Below are 20,223 nucleotides of genomic sequence, written 5' to 3'. Positions count from 1 at the left end.
GTATGTGGGCCTTCCAGTGACAAGGTTTTTCCATTGTTGGTCCTGGATGGGGTGGCACTGCCCCAGATGGACCCAGTGTGCAATCTGGGGGTCCTCATGGACTTATGGCTCCTGCTTGAAGACTAGATGGCAGCCGTGGCTAGGAGGTCCTTTGCACACCTTTGGGTCGTGTGCCAGTTGTGCCTGTTCCTGGACTGAGAGGCTTTGCTCACAGTCACTCATGTCCTCATGACCTCCCATCTGGATTACTGCAATGTGCTTTACATGGGACTGCCCTTGAAGAGCATTCAGAAGCTTCAACTGGTACAGAATGCGAATGCATGGGTAGTAAATGGTGTTAGATATTCGACACATGTAACACCACTACTGTGTGAGCTGCATTGGTTGCTGGTGTGCTTCCGGGTGTAATTCAAGGTGCTGGTTATCACCTTTAAAGCCCTTCATGGCTTGGGACCAGGTTACCTAAGGGACTGTCTTCTCCCAGTTGTTTCTACCCATCCAATTCAGTCTGGTAGGTTGGTCATGCTACAGGTCCCTTCAGCCAAGGAATGTTGGTTGGTGGGGACTAGAAGGCATGCCTTCAGTGCCATAGCGCCTACTCTGGAATATTCTCCCTTCAGAGATCAGGATGTCCCCGACCCTGTTGGCCTTCTGTAAGTCTGTGAAGACCTGGTTATGTGCCCAGGCCTGGGGCCCCAAGGGTGTTAAGGGCCCCATTTCTTGGCTATATTAACATCTATGCATTGTTTACTTGGTGACCATATATATTTATTTCGTATTTTTAATTGTTTTTAATTATTTTAACTGTTTTATGCTTTTTATGATTGTAAGCCACCCAGAATCACTTATTGAGATGGGTGGCTATAGAAATTAAATGAATGAATGAATGAATGAATGAATGAATGAATGAATGAATGAATGAATGAAGAAATAAATCAGGTCTCCAGTGATGGACCTCTGTTTCTAAGCAGAGTAGCTTAACATTCTTTTTACCTATTTTCAGCTGTATCCTCTTTTAGTTTTCTTTTGATTAAGTTTTCAGAATCACTCCCACTTTCTGACAAATAACCACTTTGGGAAACAGTGGTAAAGAGTGTTGAAGATGCATCCCTGCATAGCTCTGAATGTATGTGTCTGGTTATTCAATTAAAAAATAATCACAAAAACTCATGGCAATATGATCTCCTATTTCTTTGGAACTGTGCATTATTGTGGCATGTGGAATTTACTAGCTATGTAGAGACAAATAATGAAACATGCATAATCTTTCAAACTCTGCCTACTTTTTTTTGCAGTTATAACATGAAGCAGTGAAAAATGGCCCAAGGCTTTTATAATGATGTCTTGGTGCACTGTACTGAACTGGAAACATTAGCAATCAGTAATGGTTTGGGTAAAAATGCCACTACAGCAGTCCATGAATGGGGTTCTAGGGTAGAATATGTGCTTGAGGCAATCTAATCTAAGACAATTTATGGTTCTTTTGTGCCATCCTCCAAGACTGAGACAGGGTTCTGACTTCAGAATGAAATCTGATTTCTCACCTCTTCGCTGGTTTCCAGAGCTGGACATTTCTGAGGTTATAAAATCCTAGTTTAAACAATACCAACAGGCAGACTCATCGCATAATTCACTTTCACCCTGACCCTAACCCTAATACCACTTCATACATCATGTTTTGTTCTTTAAGCTTCGCATTTAGCACTTATTCATTCTTGATCTGATCTCTTTTGCCAGGTACACATCTTAAGCAACCCATTGCTATTACATCCCATTGCTATTATGTAATAAATTACATTTATTACATAAATTGCTATTACAATTTATCTTTATGCTTCTCCTAACATATCCACCTCTCACTTCCATATACTAAAATGGGCAGAAGCATGTTGTTATACATAGCCATTTTAGCTTCTGGTCACAAATATTCATTCCTCACAACAGACCACATATTACCCATTACCTTTCTACTAGCATTTACACACCTTCAGATTTCTCCATCTATTTCCCAATCTTAGTGAACATTTTACTAAGATTCATACATTTGTCTACTGGCTCTAATTTCTGGCCATTTATGTATACCTTGCAATCATTCATTCCATTTTATCTGATCTTTGATACACAAATTTTCAGATCCATGCTCCTCATTGATACAATCTAACCAATATTTACTGCAAATTATTTGAATCTTAGCCAACAACAGACCATTATCTGCATATAAAAATGCAGGCATTCATATTCACAACCAATGTATCTCTCATGTTATTACAAGCATTCCTTATACATTTATCAATAAATACATTAAAGAACCAAGGAGAACTCTTGTCTTACTCTCTGCTTAGAGTTGAATGAGCATTCCATTTATTCTAATGCAAGTTAATTCCCATCATATATCACTCTTACTGCATCAGCAACCAACCTTTAACCTCAAATGTGTGCAAAACAATCCATTATTCAAGCTTATTCACTTTATCATAAACTTCTCTAAATCAACAAACATACATTAAACTTTCTTTCTCCTATTCATTCATTTCACAATGACTTGCTGAAGAGCAAAAATCTTGTCTGCACAGTCCTGTCTGACATAACACCACACTGTACTTCCCAAAGTTTGCTCCCTGCTCCTTATTCTATACTTTCAAATAATTACTGAGGCATAATTAACAAACTAACCTCCCTAAAGTTTTTGTATTCATTCTTGCTATATTTTCCTTTGTGAAGGGGAACAATAATAGCATGTTTCAATCTTTAGGCACAGAAGGAATTTTCATATACATGTTAAACAAGTTGCACAGTCACTCCATGCACATATACTTTTGCGCACATCAGACTAAGTAAAAGGTACATGCATAAACTGACACAAACAGTATTATTGCATAACAATAACAATAACAACAATACAAAGGGACTGTGAATAGCCTCAGAATATGACAAAGAGATTGAAATATCTTCCATTTTCATTTCTGGGAACTGCAGCAGTGGAATGCTCCAGACAAACAACAGAATGATTCTGTCTGGTCATTAAAAACTAAGACATCTAAAGACAACCAAGAAAGCTTGAACAATTTTGGAGTTAAATGTTTCAGTTTGGCTAATATATATTGAATGTATGGAAGTTTCTGAACTGATTTTAAAGGCACCAGAAAACATTTCAGATATCCATGCTGGAAGTAAATAACCCATGGGTGATCTATGGTTAATCTTCTGCAAGAGAGGTTGCAACTGACAAGAGAGAGCTAATGACTTCTAGCAAAGACACACAGACACACACACACACATTTTAAAGAGGATGGGGACAACAACTCTGTCAAAAGGCAGGTCACCGTCCCATATTGTACTGTAATGTAGATTTAAAAAACACACAGCGTGCCTAGCATAGGTGAGTTGCACTTGGAAAAAATGAAGGTTGTCCTATGAAACAAATACATATTTTCCATTTTCCATGACGTTATATCCAACTTATTTGGAGGCAGCAGGACTGAATTTAAAAGCTATATTTTGCTACATATCTTTGGAGTTCCTGATTATGTAGTGAGATCTATTTTGTCTATAATTAATTCCATTTTGCTTCAGAGCTATTGGCCCAGTGGTCACCAGCATTGCATTGCAACTAGAAGCAGTAATTATTACAATTAATTACCAGATTATATCAGGTAATCTTTGACATGCCTGAATTGTCAATTTTGCAGGGACATCAGATTGACCATTGCTAGAGAAAAAAATTCTGTGGAAGATAGATATTTACATTGATCCTGGTTAAAATGCTGGATTTCATTTTATTTTGTATTCATTTATTTTTAACCTGCCCACAATTCTGGGTGGTGTAAAACAAAGTAAAAGCACAAAAACAAGGTAACAGTACTAATCAATGCATCCCAGGATGAAGATCCTTAAACAAACTTGGACAGCTGTAGTTAGTTTGCCCTTTCAGTGATCAAGTAATTGCAGGAAATGAGTTGCAGCAGATTGATGTTCTATATACAGTACATGCACACACACACACAGTACATATAGAAGGAATGATGGATTCCTTGTCCTTTGGTTTAGTAAGAAAAATCCTTCTGACTAACATAGAAGTGAGGAAGAGAAGATCATGTTTTTAAAAAAGAAGATACAGATCACTGAGAATAAAACAACAAAAAGAATAGTTCCCTACCCATTACTTCCCACTGTGTGAACTTTTGACATATCCGCAAATTCTTCCTTTCGATTGCTACCGCTGCTGTACTGCTCGCTGTATAGCTTTAAGGACATCTGTTCAACAGCATCTCTTTGTGCTTCCAGAAAGCATAGCTGAACCTCTGCCTAGAAAAAGAAAACAATAAGGAATGAAGCCTTGCTTTAATTCATAAGGAATGCTTGTATAAAGTTGCTGCTTTCAGACTCAATGAACAACACAGCCAGAAATCAGTCACAATGATATTAAGTAGTATTATAATAATTATTGTATTGATTTTTAATTACACTGTTTTTATAAAAGTTGTTTGGGGGGAAATTGTTATGAAGAATGCCTCCCCCCATTACTTTTTTTCAGGCATTTTACTTTCTTGATTAACTGTCCTGGCCGTGTTCGCTACAAAGCTATGTTTTTCCTAGGACCAGTGATATTATCAAGCAGCTCTGCTGCACAATTCTTAGGAAAAAGAGAAATAATTTGAAAATCGAAAGAGCTTGCAAAACAGCAAGCATTGTCTCAAAGTGTTTTGCTGTGTGCTTCAGTCCAAATAGCAAGTTAAGAAAGTGCAGCTATGTGGTCATATTGTCCTTTTGTCCTTCCTCTGCCAGCTCTAACCAGTAAAGAAGCAAATCAGGGCCTAATTGTCAACAAAAAGCGCCTTCCATCTGAACTCAGCTACGGGATATGTATTTGTGCCTGCTTACTGAATGCAGAGCCGTTTCTCTCAGCCTTGCATTTGTCTAAATTCGTTTGCTGAGATCCACAGCTTTGTTAGTCTTGCATGGTGGAAGTTCTGATGTTCACTGAATAGGTGAGTTGACTCATCACTATAATGTATAGTGTGAATTGTTTGGATTTGGCTTAGCACTGAGGTATGAATCCGGCTTTTGTGATTTACTAACCATGGTATGTTATCCAAAAGGATTTCCCAACTAATGTCAAAGGAAAGAGCCTAGAGACTTATGAAATGATCCTCTCAGCTGAAGTGAATATGGAAATTCAGTGAAAAAAGTCTCTGCATATAGAGAGAGATATGGACCTTAATTCTATGACAGCTACTATTTGTTGATATTACAGTATATTACTTTATTATTAACTACCAATTTGGAATATATACTCTGTATGAGTGTGCATGTGTGCAAATCTCTTCCTAACTCCAATGGCTTTTTTAAGGTTTAGAGAATGAATTTTTGTGGTGATACTAGGAAAGTTAATATTTATTTTGAAGTAATATGTAGTTTATCATTATATAATTTTGTTAATAGTTATGTTATTACTGTTACAGTCATGTAAATCCAAGCATATGGATTGCAGATTATTTGCGTTGAATTTCCAACAACTATTCATTCATCCATGCGATCATGTTCTGCTTAGTAGTTGCCTAATGCTTCATATGCCACCCTTCCTCCTCCGTTGTTTGTTTTACTAATAAGGTAAACACAAAGGCAGAGAGGTCTCATTGGACCAATCAGCTTTCTAAAGACTACCCAGCAACCTCAACTTGAAGCAAAATGAAATACATTCCTCCCGGTGTTTGCTTTGAGACAATTTCCTGATCAAACTCATGTAGAATTCTCTTTGGCTTCAGAATGTAGCTACATTACGTATTGCAGCTGTGCTGATGAGTTGGCTTCTGGAGCTCAGCACAGGAGATGACATGGGGATGCATTTGGCCGTTTGCCGTGTTTATCCCTGGGTAGCTGGAAAAGTACAGAGGCAAGGTTGAGTTCAAGAGCACTTGGGGGCCAATATGGCATTGTTTTCATACAACACGCTCCACTAAAATACTAACATGCTGATTATAATTACAATAAGCTTCATAAAGAAGCAGCAATTTGCAAATTAATTTGGCCTCCCTATTTAAAGTATCTATTACCTAAGGAGGAAGGATCCTCTATGTGGCAAAATGGGCAGTTCAGAAGTTTGCAACAATTGGGTGTCTCATTTGCTGCAAAGAAGATTGAGAGGGGGCAGGATTTCTGCTGGTAGTCTATGGCAAGGGTCTATTTGAGGCACAGAAAAATGTTGATAATGGAAAGTACAGACAAACATCTTTCCATAAAACCCATCGTGGTAACAGGGGGGATGGCTGCAGATTAAAAGTATACTATATGCTTTGAGTAAAGAAGGTCCCAGGTTCTGTTCCTGGCATTTCTAGGAATAGATGGATAAAGAGTCTCAGTCAGTTGCTGCCAGTCAGCGCAGAGCAGGGCCTTCAAGCATTTTAGCTGAAGGTTTGTGGGGACATTTGGAATTTTGACAACATGTTGAGGGTTTGAGAATTTCTGCTGTCACAAAATGATTGTGTGGGCTGTATTATCAAAGTACAAAATAGCTGTCAATGTAGCCAGCTAGGAACAAAGCACTGGTAATGCTCTCAGCATTAATGCCCACTCCTGAAAGACACAGTCAGCTGTGGACCTCCCCTCTTACATTTTTCTGGGCAGGCAAATACACATCCAAACAAAGCATTGGCTGCAGCCACACTTCAGTTTGATTTCTGAAGAAACTTATGGAGCCTAGTGACTCACAGACGTCAGTAGGCCTTGTTTTTTTGTTCAAAATTGCCTGTTGTTGTTGTTGTTGTTGTTCAGGGGCACTTTTCAATAATGTGTCCACAATAGTAGTTTGTAGAGTGCAGAGAACAACCAAGAATGGTATCTGGTACTCCATAAATTATCAGTTCTGTTCCAGGTCATTCCAGGAGTAAACTATTCTGGTTTCTTTCCCAGTTTTGGAGCATGATTTAAGTAGATGGGATTTTATCCTTCCACTGTCCTTGAAGACAACTCACAGGGCTGCAGCATTTTTATCAAATGGGTTGGAATTTGCAGGAACACTACTGTAGATAGTTAGGAATGGATGAGCATGGTTTTTTAAATGAACCATTTAAAAACAATGTTTCAAAACGCTTATAACTTTTTAGGTCGGGCCAGAGGATGATGAAATTTGTAGCCAAGACAGCCTCTATGATGAGGAATATGTGTGCCACCTTTCACTATTGTATATTCCTCTAAAGGAAGAGATAGTTAGTCACCAGGAATTATAATACCCTTTCCAGAATGCAGTGCAGCTAATTGACAAGGTTTCAAGCAGCAAGATATGAAATTTGACTCACTGGTCTTTTCCATAAAATCAATCAGCTATTAAACCATTCATTCATTCATTCATTCATTTATTTAATCAAATTTGTCCCCACCCATCTCTTCTCTTCGGGGGACTCTGGGCGGTTTACAGTAATCAATTAAAACAACAATTATAAAATCTGCAATATAAAATTGCAATAATAATATAATAATATAAATAAAAGTAAAAAATAAAAATAAATAAAAAATAGCTAAAATACATCACAAAACTTAATGGCTTAGGATGAGAGACAGACTAACAATGAGTTGGAATGTATGGAAAAATGAAGGATTCTTCTCCCCAGATCACTCCACCTTTCCCAACATTTTGGAAGTGGAATGTTGGAATGACTGATGGTGATCTGAGCAGAAGGGCCATTCTGATCTGACTGGAGACATCGCAATCACTGTACCCAATATTTCCTTTCTTACCATGGTATTTTGCACAAGTGACAAGATTTTTTTTCTCTTCTCTTTAACACAGCTGGTGGCAACACCATTTAGAACACAACAGAGATCTGGAGCAATAGATTGCAATCAGAGTTCCATAGACAGCAAGAATTTGGATTAGATCAGCTAAACCACTTGGTTCAGTTAAATAACATATAATTCTGAATTACCCCAACTCATCTCAGAAGTCAGATTTCCCCCAAATTCAATTCAAGCACAGTCTTCATTTGGATCCAGTGCATAAATGTAGAATTGCCTCAGCTATATTTATTTCTTTTCCTAGTCTTCAATAGGGAAACAGACAAAACATAGTTTTCTTTAGCTTGTTTAACGTTCCATCCTTTTTTAGAAATGGAAACTGGGAAAATCATTCAGAAAGCGAGTAACATTGCCATGTACAGGGTAAGATTACCAATTATTCTTCAAAGAAAACTCACTTCAGTCAATAACCTCTGAGTTTTTAGAGTCATACAAAACAAATTATACTTTAAATTTCACAAATATATGCACCATATCATGGTCTGAAAATGACAAAATATAGGATGTATATATTTTAGTCTTTTCTAATTCTAGTTTAAAATCACTAGTCAGCTCCTCTGCTTCCCAGATGTGATGCTGTGGGGGTGCAAAGCCAGACATTCTTTTTAATGGCCTCCAAATTATAGAACATTTTCCCTTATGGACCTATTTGGATTTTTTTCAGTGCCAAGAAAAAAAATCATCAATTTTCAAGGCTTTCTTTATGGATGAGCAACGGCTTGGGATTTTCATATTGATTTGCTACCTATATTTTATTGACTGTTTTAATGGACTGATATTTTATTGATGATAGTTTATTAATTTAAGTATTACAAATTTGTAACAAGGATCCTTTCCTAAACATATACCATGATCTCAATCCATTCATGCAAACTCATGAATCATGAATGGAAACGTTGTTTTACTTCTGAAACTATCTTTTTTTCCCCCATATTTTGATATTATACCATAGCTCATCTAGGGGTTTTTTTTCATACTCCAAACAATCATTTTTTGAAAGCAAACTTTTTCCATTCTAGAGAAAGTCATGGTAATAATGGAAACCTTGACCATCCTGGCTCCCAGATTTGTTAAAGTGTATTTCCTTCCCCACATTCAGGCCTTAGGTGCAAGTTGCTTTTAAATTATTTTTCGATATGCTGAATATGCAGCAACCTGTCAATTCTTAACTAAAAGAAATAAAGATATGAGGAGGGAATACATATAGAATTCTAGATATGTGCATGTTTGCCTGCTGCACATCTTGCCTTATAAACCTTTCTTGTATTACAGATTTTAAATTCTCTGTTTCTCTGTACTCTGTGTCAGCCCAAATATATTTCCTTTGTTCTATGTTCACTACAAAAGACAAAGCCCTCCTTCGCTTATATTCATGTGCCTCAATGAATCCATACTGTACACAACTGCCCTCAAGAAAAGTGTCCCATTTTATTATTGACAAATACAGATGGTGCTCGTTTAATGACCACTCGTTCAGCAACTGTTCAAACTTATGATGGTGCTGAATGAGTGGTAGTTACAACAAGACCTTGTACTTATGGCCATTGCAGTGTCACATGGTCATGTGATCTCAATTTGTGAACTTCCCTGCCAGCTTCCCACAAGCAAAGTCAATGGGGAAGCCATCAGGAAGCCAAAAGTTGCAGTTATGTGAGGTCCTCGCTTAATGACCTGTGCTGTTCTCACTTAATGATGGCAACTGGGATTGCTAGAACTGCTGTCACTAAGCAGCACGGTCATGTGGTTTTTTGACTCATGACCATGTCACTTAAGAACAGTTTTCGGTCCCAATTAGCATAGTTAAACGAGGACTACCTGTATGTTTGTCCCCCACTACTTTTTCAATGCTATATGTAATGTTTCCCTGACTATTGCAAATGTTTTCAGTATGCACAAATCTAGGCTGATGTGAGGTTCAAAGAGATCTTTCTGATTTTTATATGAATATCTATATTTATATATAGATAACTATATTAAGTTACCTATCACATGGCCGCTGTAGTTAAGACTCGCCCCTTTCCCATGCCAACAGCTCATGTTCTACTGATACTATTGCAATTCCAGAGAGGTTCTGAAAACATCAAGTAGGTATTGATTAATTTTTTGAAAAAATCCTATCTTCTTCAGAGGCTACTGTAATACTCAAAAGTCAAGACAATTTGCACTACAACAAAAAATATAAAAGTAAATGTACAAGTAAGCATTAACATTTTAAGGATTTTTTAAGTTATAAAGATGTTGTAAGTTACTCAGCTGTTCTGCATTTTGGCTGCTAATTATACTTGTTAATCAGTTTAGTGAGAATGAGATGTGATGTTTTGGGGTAAAATCAATTAATTCATCTGTTTGGAGATGCTTCTGAAAGCAGTCAAAGTTGGAGCGAATGTGATGTCCAATGGGAGGTCATTCCAAAGGACCAGTGCTGCAACTGAAAAGCAGTTTCTCTAAGCCTCAGTCTTCCTCACCTCTCTAGGTTGTCACCTGACACTGACAACAACTGACCACTGATGAAAGAATGGAACCACTGCAGCCCAGTGCCTCCTCTAATCCCCAACTCCACAGGCAGTCCAGAAGGATCTATAGTTGATGATACTGAAAGCTGCTGAGCAGTCTAAAAGGATCAGGATGAGTGCACTTCCCCCAACCAGATCCTACAGAGGTTATCCACCAGTGCAATTAATGCTGTATTTGTCCCATGTCCAGGCCTGAACCATAAATGAAGAGGGTCCAGATAATCTGTTCCCACTTGGGTGTTCTGTAGTTGATTCGCCATCATCATCATCTTAACAACCTCCCCTAAAAAGGGAAGGTTGGAGACTGGGCAATAGTTGTCTAACACCTCTGGATCCAAGGAGGGACTCTTAAGGTAGGGGTGCATCACTGCCTCCTTCAAGGCTGCTGACAGCATCCCCTTTCACAATATGTTAACAATCTTACAGATCCAAGAAACTAGCTCCCCTCCAGCTGCACTAAGGAGCCAGAAGAAGCCTGCAAATAGCAGAGGACATCCTAGAGGGCACTCTATCCACTTCATCAGAGATCACAGGCCAAAATTAATCCCAGATAACCCAGCAAAACAATGCCTCAATCATCACCCATGTTATTAAATTATGCCTGGAAAAACAACAACATCAACACCCAGAGACGTCCTATGGCCATTGTTAGTAAGGAAGCTGGTAAGAATTCCAAAAGCCATGCTCTGCATGCTTCCTCTACTTTGTTTGAAAATAGCAGGTAAATACTTGCTATATTGCAAAATAGCAGTATATTCAATTAAAACTTCTCATTTCGTATTTGATCCAGTTGTATTTGCAGTTTCTAAAATTCTCAAACTATTAATACTAGAAAGTATTTTGGATGAACCTAAGTCTACAGAGAGAGCCAGTCTGGTGTAGTGGTTAAGGCACTGGGCTAGAAACCAGGAGACTGTGAGTTCTAGTCCTGCCTTAGGCACAAAGCCAGCTGGGTGACCTTGGCTGTTCACCCTCTCTCAGCCCTAGGAAGGAGGCAGTTGCCCTTTCTGAAAATCTTGCCAAGAAAACTACAGGGACTTGTCCAGGCAGTCTCCAAGAATTGGACACGATTGAACAGATTTTTTAAAAAGTCTACAGTATTGTTCTATAAAGAACTCAACAGTATCATTAAGGTAGATATTAATTATTTGCAATAACTCAGATCAAGAATTGGAATACCCCATGTTAACAAATCAATGGCTAAGAATGTTAAAGAATATTAAGTATGTTTCTTTGATCTAAGATGTGACCCACTAAACAAAACTAAAGATTCTTTTTCTTATTCATTCATTCATCACATTTATATAGCCACCCATCTCAGAGGCATGACTCTGGGCAGTGTACAATAAAAAACAGACCATAAAAAAAGAAACAAACATTAAAAATAATTCCAAAACATATACAGTAGACCTTGTTTATCAACTGCCTCATGCAGCAACTGTTCAAAATTACGATGGTGCTGAAAAAATAAGAAAAATAACTTTGCGACCAAGGTGTGCATTTGACCTTTGCAGTGTCCTTCAGTCACATGATCACCATTACAGTCCCCGCCCCCCGCAGAGCAGAGAGATTGCTGTTTGCCTAGTGCGCTTGCAGCTGCCAGCCCCAAGTGTGGTTGGGTCTGCCAGAGCCAGAACATTCCTTTCAAAGTGTATTCCCCATTGTGTGCCTGCTTACTCTCTTGTAATCCCTTCCTCTCCAATGAATGTAAGTACAAACATTAATTTCATTCTTGCTGGAATTAATTAATTAATAGCTGTAGTATTATTTCCTTCATTTTTTTTCTTTCTCGATTGTACAGTTTTAGTAAATAACATTATTACTTTACTATTGTTTATTTTTGATGTTATGTAAATATATTGAGAGCTCTTCCACCAAAGTCAAATTCCTTGTATGTCTAATCATACTTGGCCAATAAAGTATTCTATTCTATTCTGTTGTGAATTTTACCAGAGCTGGGTTGAGCATTCCAAAGGGTGGGGGACTGGGGAAAAAGGAAAGCTGAAGTAAAATCATGAGCACAGTCATGGTCATGTGATTTCCCACTTAGTGGCTGTTTCGCTTAATGACTGAGTTGCCAGTTCCAGTTGTGGTCACTAAATGAGGACTACTTGCATAAATAACAGAAAGCAGTGTATAAATCAGTGCATGGACATAGTGGAACCAAGGATGATTTAAAAGGAGAGAAAAGTATGGAGATTCACAGGAATGCTTTTGGACCATATATATGGACTACGTATGTTTGGGTTTCTGCAATGTGCTCTACACCGGGCTGCTCTTGAAGACCATCAGAAACTGCAATTGGTCCAAATTGCAGTGACCAATTTGTTGACTGGTATTTATTGTCATGATCATATCACACCTTTTCTGTGAGCCCTGCATTGGCTACCAATAGGTTTCTAGGTGCAATTCAAAGTGCTAGGTTTGGCTTATAAATCCCTACATGACTTGGTGTCAACATACCTTCAAGACTGGTTCCAAAAGCAGAAATTTAAAATAATAGATTCCAGTTTTCTAAATATCCTTTAAGGAATTTTAATGAGTAAATGCACAGTAATGTAAGAAGTGTGAGTATCTTTCAGTCAGGCAGCATTTGGGAAATCGTATTTTCCCAGATACAATCCTTAATAATTAATACTGTTAATATGTGGTTGAGATCTATCTATCTATCTATCTATCTATCTATCTATCTATCTATCTATCTATCTCTGAAGTGGCTGGATAGCGTAGTGGTTAGAGCGCTGCCCTTTGTGTTGCACTGTGTACAGGAACATCTGCATACAGTGAGCTAGACCCTCCCAAGTCCAGATGGGAGATTCCACAGAAGGTCATGGAGAATAACAGGGCTAAAATCTTGTGGGACTACCAGATCTAGATGGACAGGCAGGTACTGGCCTATCAACCAGACATCGTGATAGTAGACAAGGACCAGAAGACAGCGGTGGTGATAGATGTAGCGGTACCAAGTGACAGCAACATCAGGAAGAAGGAGTATGAGAAGCTGGAGAAGTACCAGGGCCTGAAGGAGGAACTAGAGAGGTTGTGGAAAGTGAAGGCCAAAGTGGTCCCAGTGGTGGTAGGAGCACTCGGGACTGTGACTTCCAAGCTGGGAGAGTGGCTCCAACAGATCCCAGGAACAACATCAGAGCTCTCTGTCCAGAAGAGTGCAGTGCTAGGAACAGCTAAGATACTGCGCAGAACCCTCAAACTCCCAGGCTTCTGGTAGAGGACCCGAGGTTGAATAAGACACATACCACCCATACAGGTAAGAAGGGAATTTATATATATATACATACATACATACATACATACATACATACATACATACATAATTTGTCCATTCCCAAAATATAACTTGATGCTGAAGTGACACCATTCTTTCCATATTACTTTGCCAACACTTGGGAGAATTATTTTGAAATGTATTTGTTTGCTACATTTTTATACTGTTTTGCAAGTGTTCAAGGAAGCTAGCAGAAATTGTAACTAAATAAATATCTCTTTCCAAAACAATGGTTGCTTTCAGATGAAACATTTCTGATCCTCAGTAACAAGCTTTGTCTTTTTATGATCTGAATTTGGGAAGCTGGTTTATTATTTAATATTTATTCATTTGCAACGTTTCCATCACAATTTGCTATAGTAAGAACATTCAGTGTGATAGAGTGCAAATCCACTGCTCTGCTACATTTATTGTACAGCTGTGATCAAATCATTGTCTCCCAAAGATTTGTGATAAGAATTTCTTGCATGGATGAACAAGATATGAATTGCAAAACACCTAGGGAAAAAAGAGCCTAAAAGACCACATTATTGCAGACTTTGTATAATACTCCAAATCTTATGGCAACATTAGAGATTTACTGAAAAGAAAGTCCAGGTTTAGAACCTTGGAGAAGCATCTAATATTTATCAATTCCTTGCAGCTTCCCAAACCACATGCCATTGTACATATTGGTTTATGAAATGGATGAATGAACAAATTACTGAATATATAGAATGAGTGTCTGGGAAAGTTCTCCAGTCTTCAGGAATAAATAGTGAACAGTGGCTGCAAAGAAAAAAGGGAGACTGGAAAAGCTTATTCTGTGAAATTGTTTAGGTGAACTTCATTTCACGAGCAGCATAAAAGTTAGGATTCAACCCATATTTTCAACCCATTATTATTTTAAACCTGAATTCATTTTATGAAACACCGATCATATATCTTCTTAATAGGCATACTCTCTCTTCCTCATTGCACATAACTACCAAATATATCAGTTGTTAGAAAGCTCTAGTTTTCAAGTCACTATATTTTATTCTTTTTAGTTATACATAATCAAAAGACAGTGTCACACTTTGCAGATATATTGGCTCAAAATATGTGATTCAATATTCATATTCCATTTTGCTATGAAAAGTTTGAATGGAAAATTGGTTTTAAAAATAAGGCCTTTTCCTGGCAATTGGAAAGGACATAGATGTAACCAGCTATTTAAGAAAAGGTAAGAAATCTTTCACACAGATACGGAATTTCATACATGCACAAGTTAACCTTTTGTTTCAATAGTTCAGAATGTATCACTGTAGCCAGGACCATTCTCACAAGCAAAATATTGTCCGTCAGTGAAATGGACAGGATTTCCCATTCTGCAGGGAATTCTAGAAGGACCTCAGAGGCTAGGAAAACTGGGTTTTGGATGGGAAATCTCAGGACTTAGAATGAGGTCAGAAACCACTTCCTGATTACTATCAGCAACAGCAATTCACAATATCTTTTGATGTTATGGGAAGTGCTGCCTAAGCACAGCCTTTTCCAACAGGTTGTCTTCAATTATTTTAGATTCTAACTCCTGTCAGTTCCTGCCAGCAGAATAGGGATGATGGAAGTTGGAGCCCAAATCATGTTGGAGGCCCATGCTGGGGAAAACAAACTAGTGATTTATTCATCCAGCTAGCAGCAGTTATTTAGAAATTCATGCAGAGGATTTACTCAAGCTATTTTCACATTAAAAGCTGGCACATGTCCCCAAATCAGTTTTCCTTTGGCTGCTACAAAGATACATCACTGACATATCCAGTCAACAGTACTCCTTGTAATGTCCAGAGCCACTCTGAAAAATACAACTCTTCTAAAAAATAAACTATTTATATTAGTGAGAGGTCAGCTTCTCTGGTGCTGCTGAATTCCGGGCAATTTGCATACCATTAAAGCATTAGCAGTAATGTTTGGAAAATTTAATTTTAAAGCTGTGCAGTTAAAGATGTTTGCTGAATTGTAAGCATCTATGACAGCTGGGAAATTTGTTAACACTCTGATAGTTACACTATTTGTGCCTTAGACTGGAAGGCAGTAAACAAAATCCCTTTCTCTTTTACAGCAATGAATGAAATTTTAATGCAAGAGAAGATATTCTAAAAACATTTTTTTATCACAGCAAAGCATTTATGAAGGTGGCATGTCTTTTTATTTTCAATATTTTGCATTCTATAGAATATGATTTTTATGCATTTATTTACTTCTTTTCAGCCAGGGGGTGCAATTTATATCTTAGTGTCTAAAAAAAAGGATGTAGTTCATTCTAAAACAACTTTCCTTATTTAATTGCTTATCTTACTTCTGTTGGACTTATACAAGGTCTAGGCAACATTAAGTCCATTCCCTTTTTTCCCCCATCAGTTCAGATTACTGTGATATTCACAGCAAGCAGTCATGAATGGAAGACACATAAGGAAAATAAACAGTCTCTCTCTTATCTGGCTGGGCTACTGCTTCTGTCTACTGCAATAATATATCCATAATGGTGAAGATCATAATTATTCAGGTGCAATATCAAAAAATTATCAGGGTAACTTAGAAATTGTGTAAGAGTCATTCTTGGATAATGGCAGAAGGATCCAAGTAGGAACAACAGGATTTATTTTCCATATGAATAGCAACAATTTAGTTATCAGAAAGTAGTGAGGAGGCTGACGCTATAGAGTTCTTAAATATTAAAAAATTAGCCTCCTATGGCCCTAATATTCTTTTTCCTAGAGATCCAGAATGCACAGTAACACTCAGCCTAGGGCGTCTATCCTTATTTCAAAGAGAATCATTCAAACCCCAACATCTACCCTGTCAAGAATCTTGACTTTGAGCTGGTAATGTAGAATAAAAATCAATATATATTTTGATCATTGGATGAATATTTACTTCTTTCTTTAGCACTAGGAGATTTCAGAACAAAAACTGCTGAATCAAATCATTTTATTTTTTTATCTTTGTGCCAACACCAATTTACTATCCTCCAGAAAGTTCCTGAACAAGACATCCCAAGTGGCAAAGTTGTTGGTTTTTCCTGTCAGTCATAACAGGATGCCAGCAGGGAGCCATAATCATTTCCTTTTCATACTGTTAGTGCATCAGAAAGGCGTAGTTTGATTTACTTCACTAGAGAAAGTAATCTTGTCTTATTTAGACATACCACAGAATGCTTGTGTATTTATTTCTTGGGCAAGGGAGAGCAGTTTGCCAATTCTGCTGCTGTGTCAACCTATTATAAGTTAAATGCTTACTCTTTTTTGGCTCTCACAAAAAACAGAATTTATAGTGGGTTCTGAATGCAAGGAAACCCTGGGAACACTAGGAAAACAAAGAGCTTTAAACATGCACTCTCTCTATGGATTTTTTCCCCTAAAAATGACAAGTAAATTCTAGCTGACTGCTGTAATAATGTTTAAAACTTCACAACGTTATTGAGTACAGAAATAAATGCTGCTCTCCAAACCAAGGCCATTAAAATGCAAGTTCTCTTAGGTTCTGTTTTTATGAGCAATATATGCTTTCTTAAAATATAAGTTTTTTTAAAAAAAATGCATATTCAAAGTCAACAATGATACAGTGTGTGTGTGTGTGTGTGTATACTGTATATATACACACACAGACACACACACATTAAAAAACCCTCCATATTTAAAAAAGAACTAGATTGGTGTAACAAGACCCAAAGATGCAGCTTTGGCCTTGCAAAAACAATTTTATATGATTCAGTAGAAAGGCTTTAAATTAAACAGCAATTTTGTTGGTTTCCCTTTATAAATTAAATAAAAGTGGCAACAAATGATTTAAAGAAGGCTGATATCTGCAAGTACAGTTATGACATATTATGCAAAATGATGTTTTAAATAAAATAAAATATTTAGATTGCTGAATACAAAGGCAATTATAGAATGCCTTTGTTAAATGGCATTTTTTCATTTTTATTTCGAGATGGGGGGTTGAGATTCTATGGAAACCAGAGAGTGGGGAAGAAGAATTATCCCGGAATGGAACCAACAGGAAATGATGCTACATTTAAAACAGCTGGGGACTGTAGCTAATATAAATTTCCTTGAAAATAAAAATGTTTTATGCCTCTAGAGTCAAGCTGAAACCTGCAGTAAAATAATAACAACAAAAATGAGAATATGAGCTTATTGTAAAATCTTTACTTTATGTCTACATATTGATGTGTTCTACTACTGTTGGTAAAGGATAAGACAGGTATTAAAAACATAATCCAATTAATACATGTACAAATTAGAAAGGAATTAGGAATTATTTTCAAATATTTACTTGGGACAAATTTTTATCTCCTTTCATATAAAGAATTCTGTTTAGTCTGGTAGAGATGGTAATGCAATCCCATTTGTAGTGCATTGGCTAGATTCAGCAGTTTTTATACTAACCTCTTTGCAGTTTACTTCAAGTGAATTTTGATGTGTGCATGTGTTCTGTGTGCCAAAAGGATGAAGGCAAGAAAGGATGAACTTATTTTAAAAATTTCAAATCAATAAAAATCCAGACGTATCTCTTTTTTTGGAGTTGATTAGGCAAACTTCCCAAGGTAATATTTTCTAACCTTATTCCTTTTTTTCTTTAATCAGCTAATGTGATTTTTTTCAAGGCAGAAAATTCCTCTAAATAGAATTACTCATAGAATTAACATAGCTATAATTTACAAGGGATTTGCAAAATATTCCAAATTTGCAGTGTCCTTTGCTCAAAATTTCATTTCAAATATTTTGAGTTTGAAATAAAGCAGTTGGGTGTTGAGAGCTGTGTCCCTCTTTGGATCAAAACCTTCCACAGAGGCTATTCAAGATGGACTTTTCTGAGTGTTCTAAGTACCCTGAAGAGTGGGATTGGCTTGGTCTCTTTTTTAACTTCTTCCAGAATTAGCTAAAAATACAGAAGGCACTGGTTCCATGCATGCTGCTATGGCTAGAAGTAATTGAGATGAGGTGGGGATAGGCATTAGGAAAAATAAATTAAATGTATGTGCACATTTTGGACATAAAAATACCCTATTGTTTCTTGCCTCGTTTTACATTTTTTTTCCTATAGGGAAATTAGAGCACTGTAGGGTTCAGTTCATGGGTTAATGAAGTATTATTGTCCCACTCCTTTTATTATTATATTTTCTTCTTTTGAGAGACAGCAGGTAGAGAAGTGAAAAAGTGTATGGCAGGTTCATTACAGGTATAAATAATGCTGTTGACTGAGGTTTCAGGTTGTCACTGCTCAGTGCAAAAGGTAAACCAGCCTTCTTCAACCTAGGTGAAGATTTAAAATGTATGGACTTCAATTCCCTGCCAGCATGGCCATTACTGATAATTCTAGTTTTAAGGCTACACATCTGCCGCAGGCACCCACTGAAAGCTGAATTTACCCTGAGCATTTACAGATTAACATTGTGAAATGCAAAAACAAATGTGCTGTTGCTACTCAAAACTTTTCTTTGGAGATGGCTAATACATTGCCAAACTATGCCTGGGTTGTGTTTTGGGAGCTGCAGCCAGGAGCTGCAGCAAAAAGTGTTCACTGATGTGTATTAGAAAGAAGCCTCTCTTTCCCATCTATAATCAGGAATAAGTGGGTTTATGTGGGTATTTGTTTTGCTGTTGCTGTTCACCACTGGCTCTGTTGGAGTGAAACCAGTTGGTTCTTGCTGTTGTCTTCTCCTGGGCTCAGGCCAAGTTCATAATGCAAGAAATGTGCTGAGCACTCATCTGCATGAGGAAGTGGGTCTCTCAAGACCATAGCCAGAGAGAGGTGTAGTTTTCTGCTATTGTAGTTCTGTAGTGTTCAAGACCATCTAATTGATGTTGTTTGCTTTTTGCCGGGCTCCGTGGAAGCTGTGCTGAAAAAAGTATGCTTTAATTCACTTCCATTTTCCCTGTAGGATTTTTTTTTCAAATCAAACTTAAAGTAAATCTATTCAGGCAGTCTTTCTGGAGAGTTGGTTGATAGGCTATTTTGAACTTGAAAGAAAATACTTTATTTCACATTGCATTCATCCTTACAATTCATAGTAATTTGCACGTCTATGCACATAACATCCTAATCTCACATCAGGTGAGTTAAGCTTCAGAACTGATGTCCCACTGCTGATAGAAGAGGTGTTCCTCTGGTGGTGCTAGGGCCGAATCTGTCCAAGAGACTCCACTTCCTACTGTCATAAATCTAGGACTGGCAGTGTTGTTGCCTGAGGAAAGCCCCAAATGGGGCATTTATGGGATAGACTGGGAGTGACCTTTGAAATCAAAAGGAGGGAGACTTCTGTCCAATCCCTTCTCTTTCCATCCTTTTTGGGAGTAAGTGGTGGATGATCTACCATTTTACTCACCATCTCAAAAGTCCCATTTAGGATTTCTTTCAAAATGGATTTAGGAAGGCAGGCTTAAAAATCAAAGATTCAGAGATGTATGGGAACTACTTGGCCACTACAAACCTGTCTCAACTATTCATGTTCCTTGCCCCCAGCTAAACTGCCATATATCTTTGTTACCTATCTTCCTGTCTCCATATGAAATACTCTTCCTAAATCACACCCTCCTTCTCTCTGGCATTTTTTCATACCATTTCTGGTCTATGCTCATATAAGATTTCTTCTTATGTGAGGCTTATCTAAAT

At 37.4% G+C, this 20,223-nt stretch overlaps 1 protein-coding gene across 2 annotated transcripts in view; it reads right to left on the bottom strand.

Moving 5' to 3' along the window:
• AKAP6 (A-kinase anchoring protein 6) overlaps positions 1-20,223 on the bottom strand; it is a 258,121-nt gene that overhangs the window by 88,643 nt on the left and 149,255 nt on the right. For both annotated transcript variants that reach the window (XM_063290024.1, XM_063290025.1), the window contains exon 8: positions 4,157-4,305. In XM_063290024.1, coding sequence (XP_063146094.1) covers positions 4,157-4,305 — 149 coding nt within the window. The remainder of the gene's footprint in view (positions 1-4,156; positions 4,306-20,223) is intronic.

Source organism: Candoia aspera, chromosome 1, assembly GCF_035149785.1.
Source record: "Candoia aspera isolate rCanAsp1 chromosome 1, rCanAsp1.hap2, whole genome shotgun sequence".
Classification (NCBI taxonomy): Eukaryota; Metazoa; Chordata; class Lepidosauria; order Squamata; family Boidae; genus Candoia; species Candoia aspera.
The sequence above is the reverse complement of the archived record's forward strand: the minus strand, read 5'-3'. Positions and strand labels throughout refer to the sequence as shown.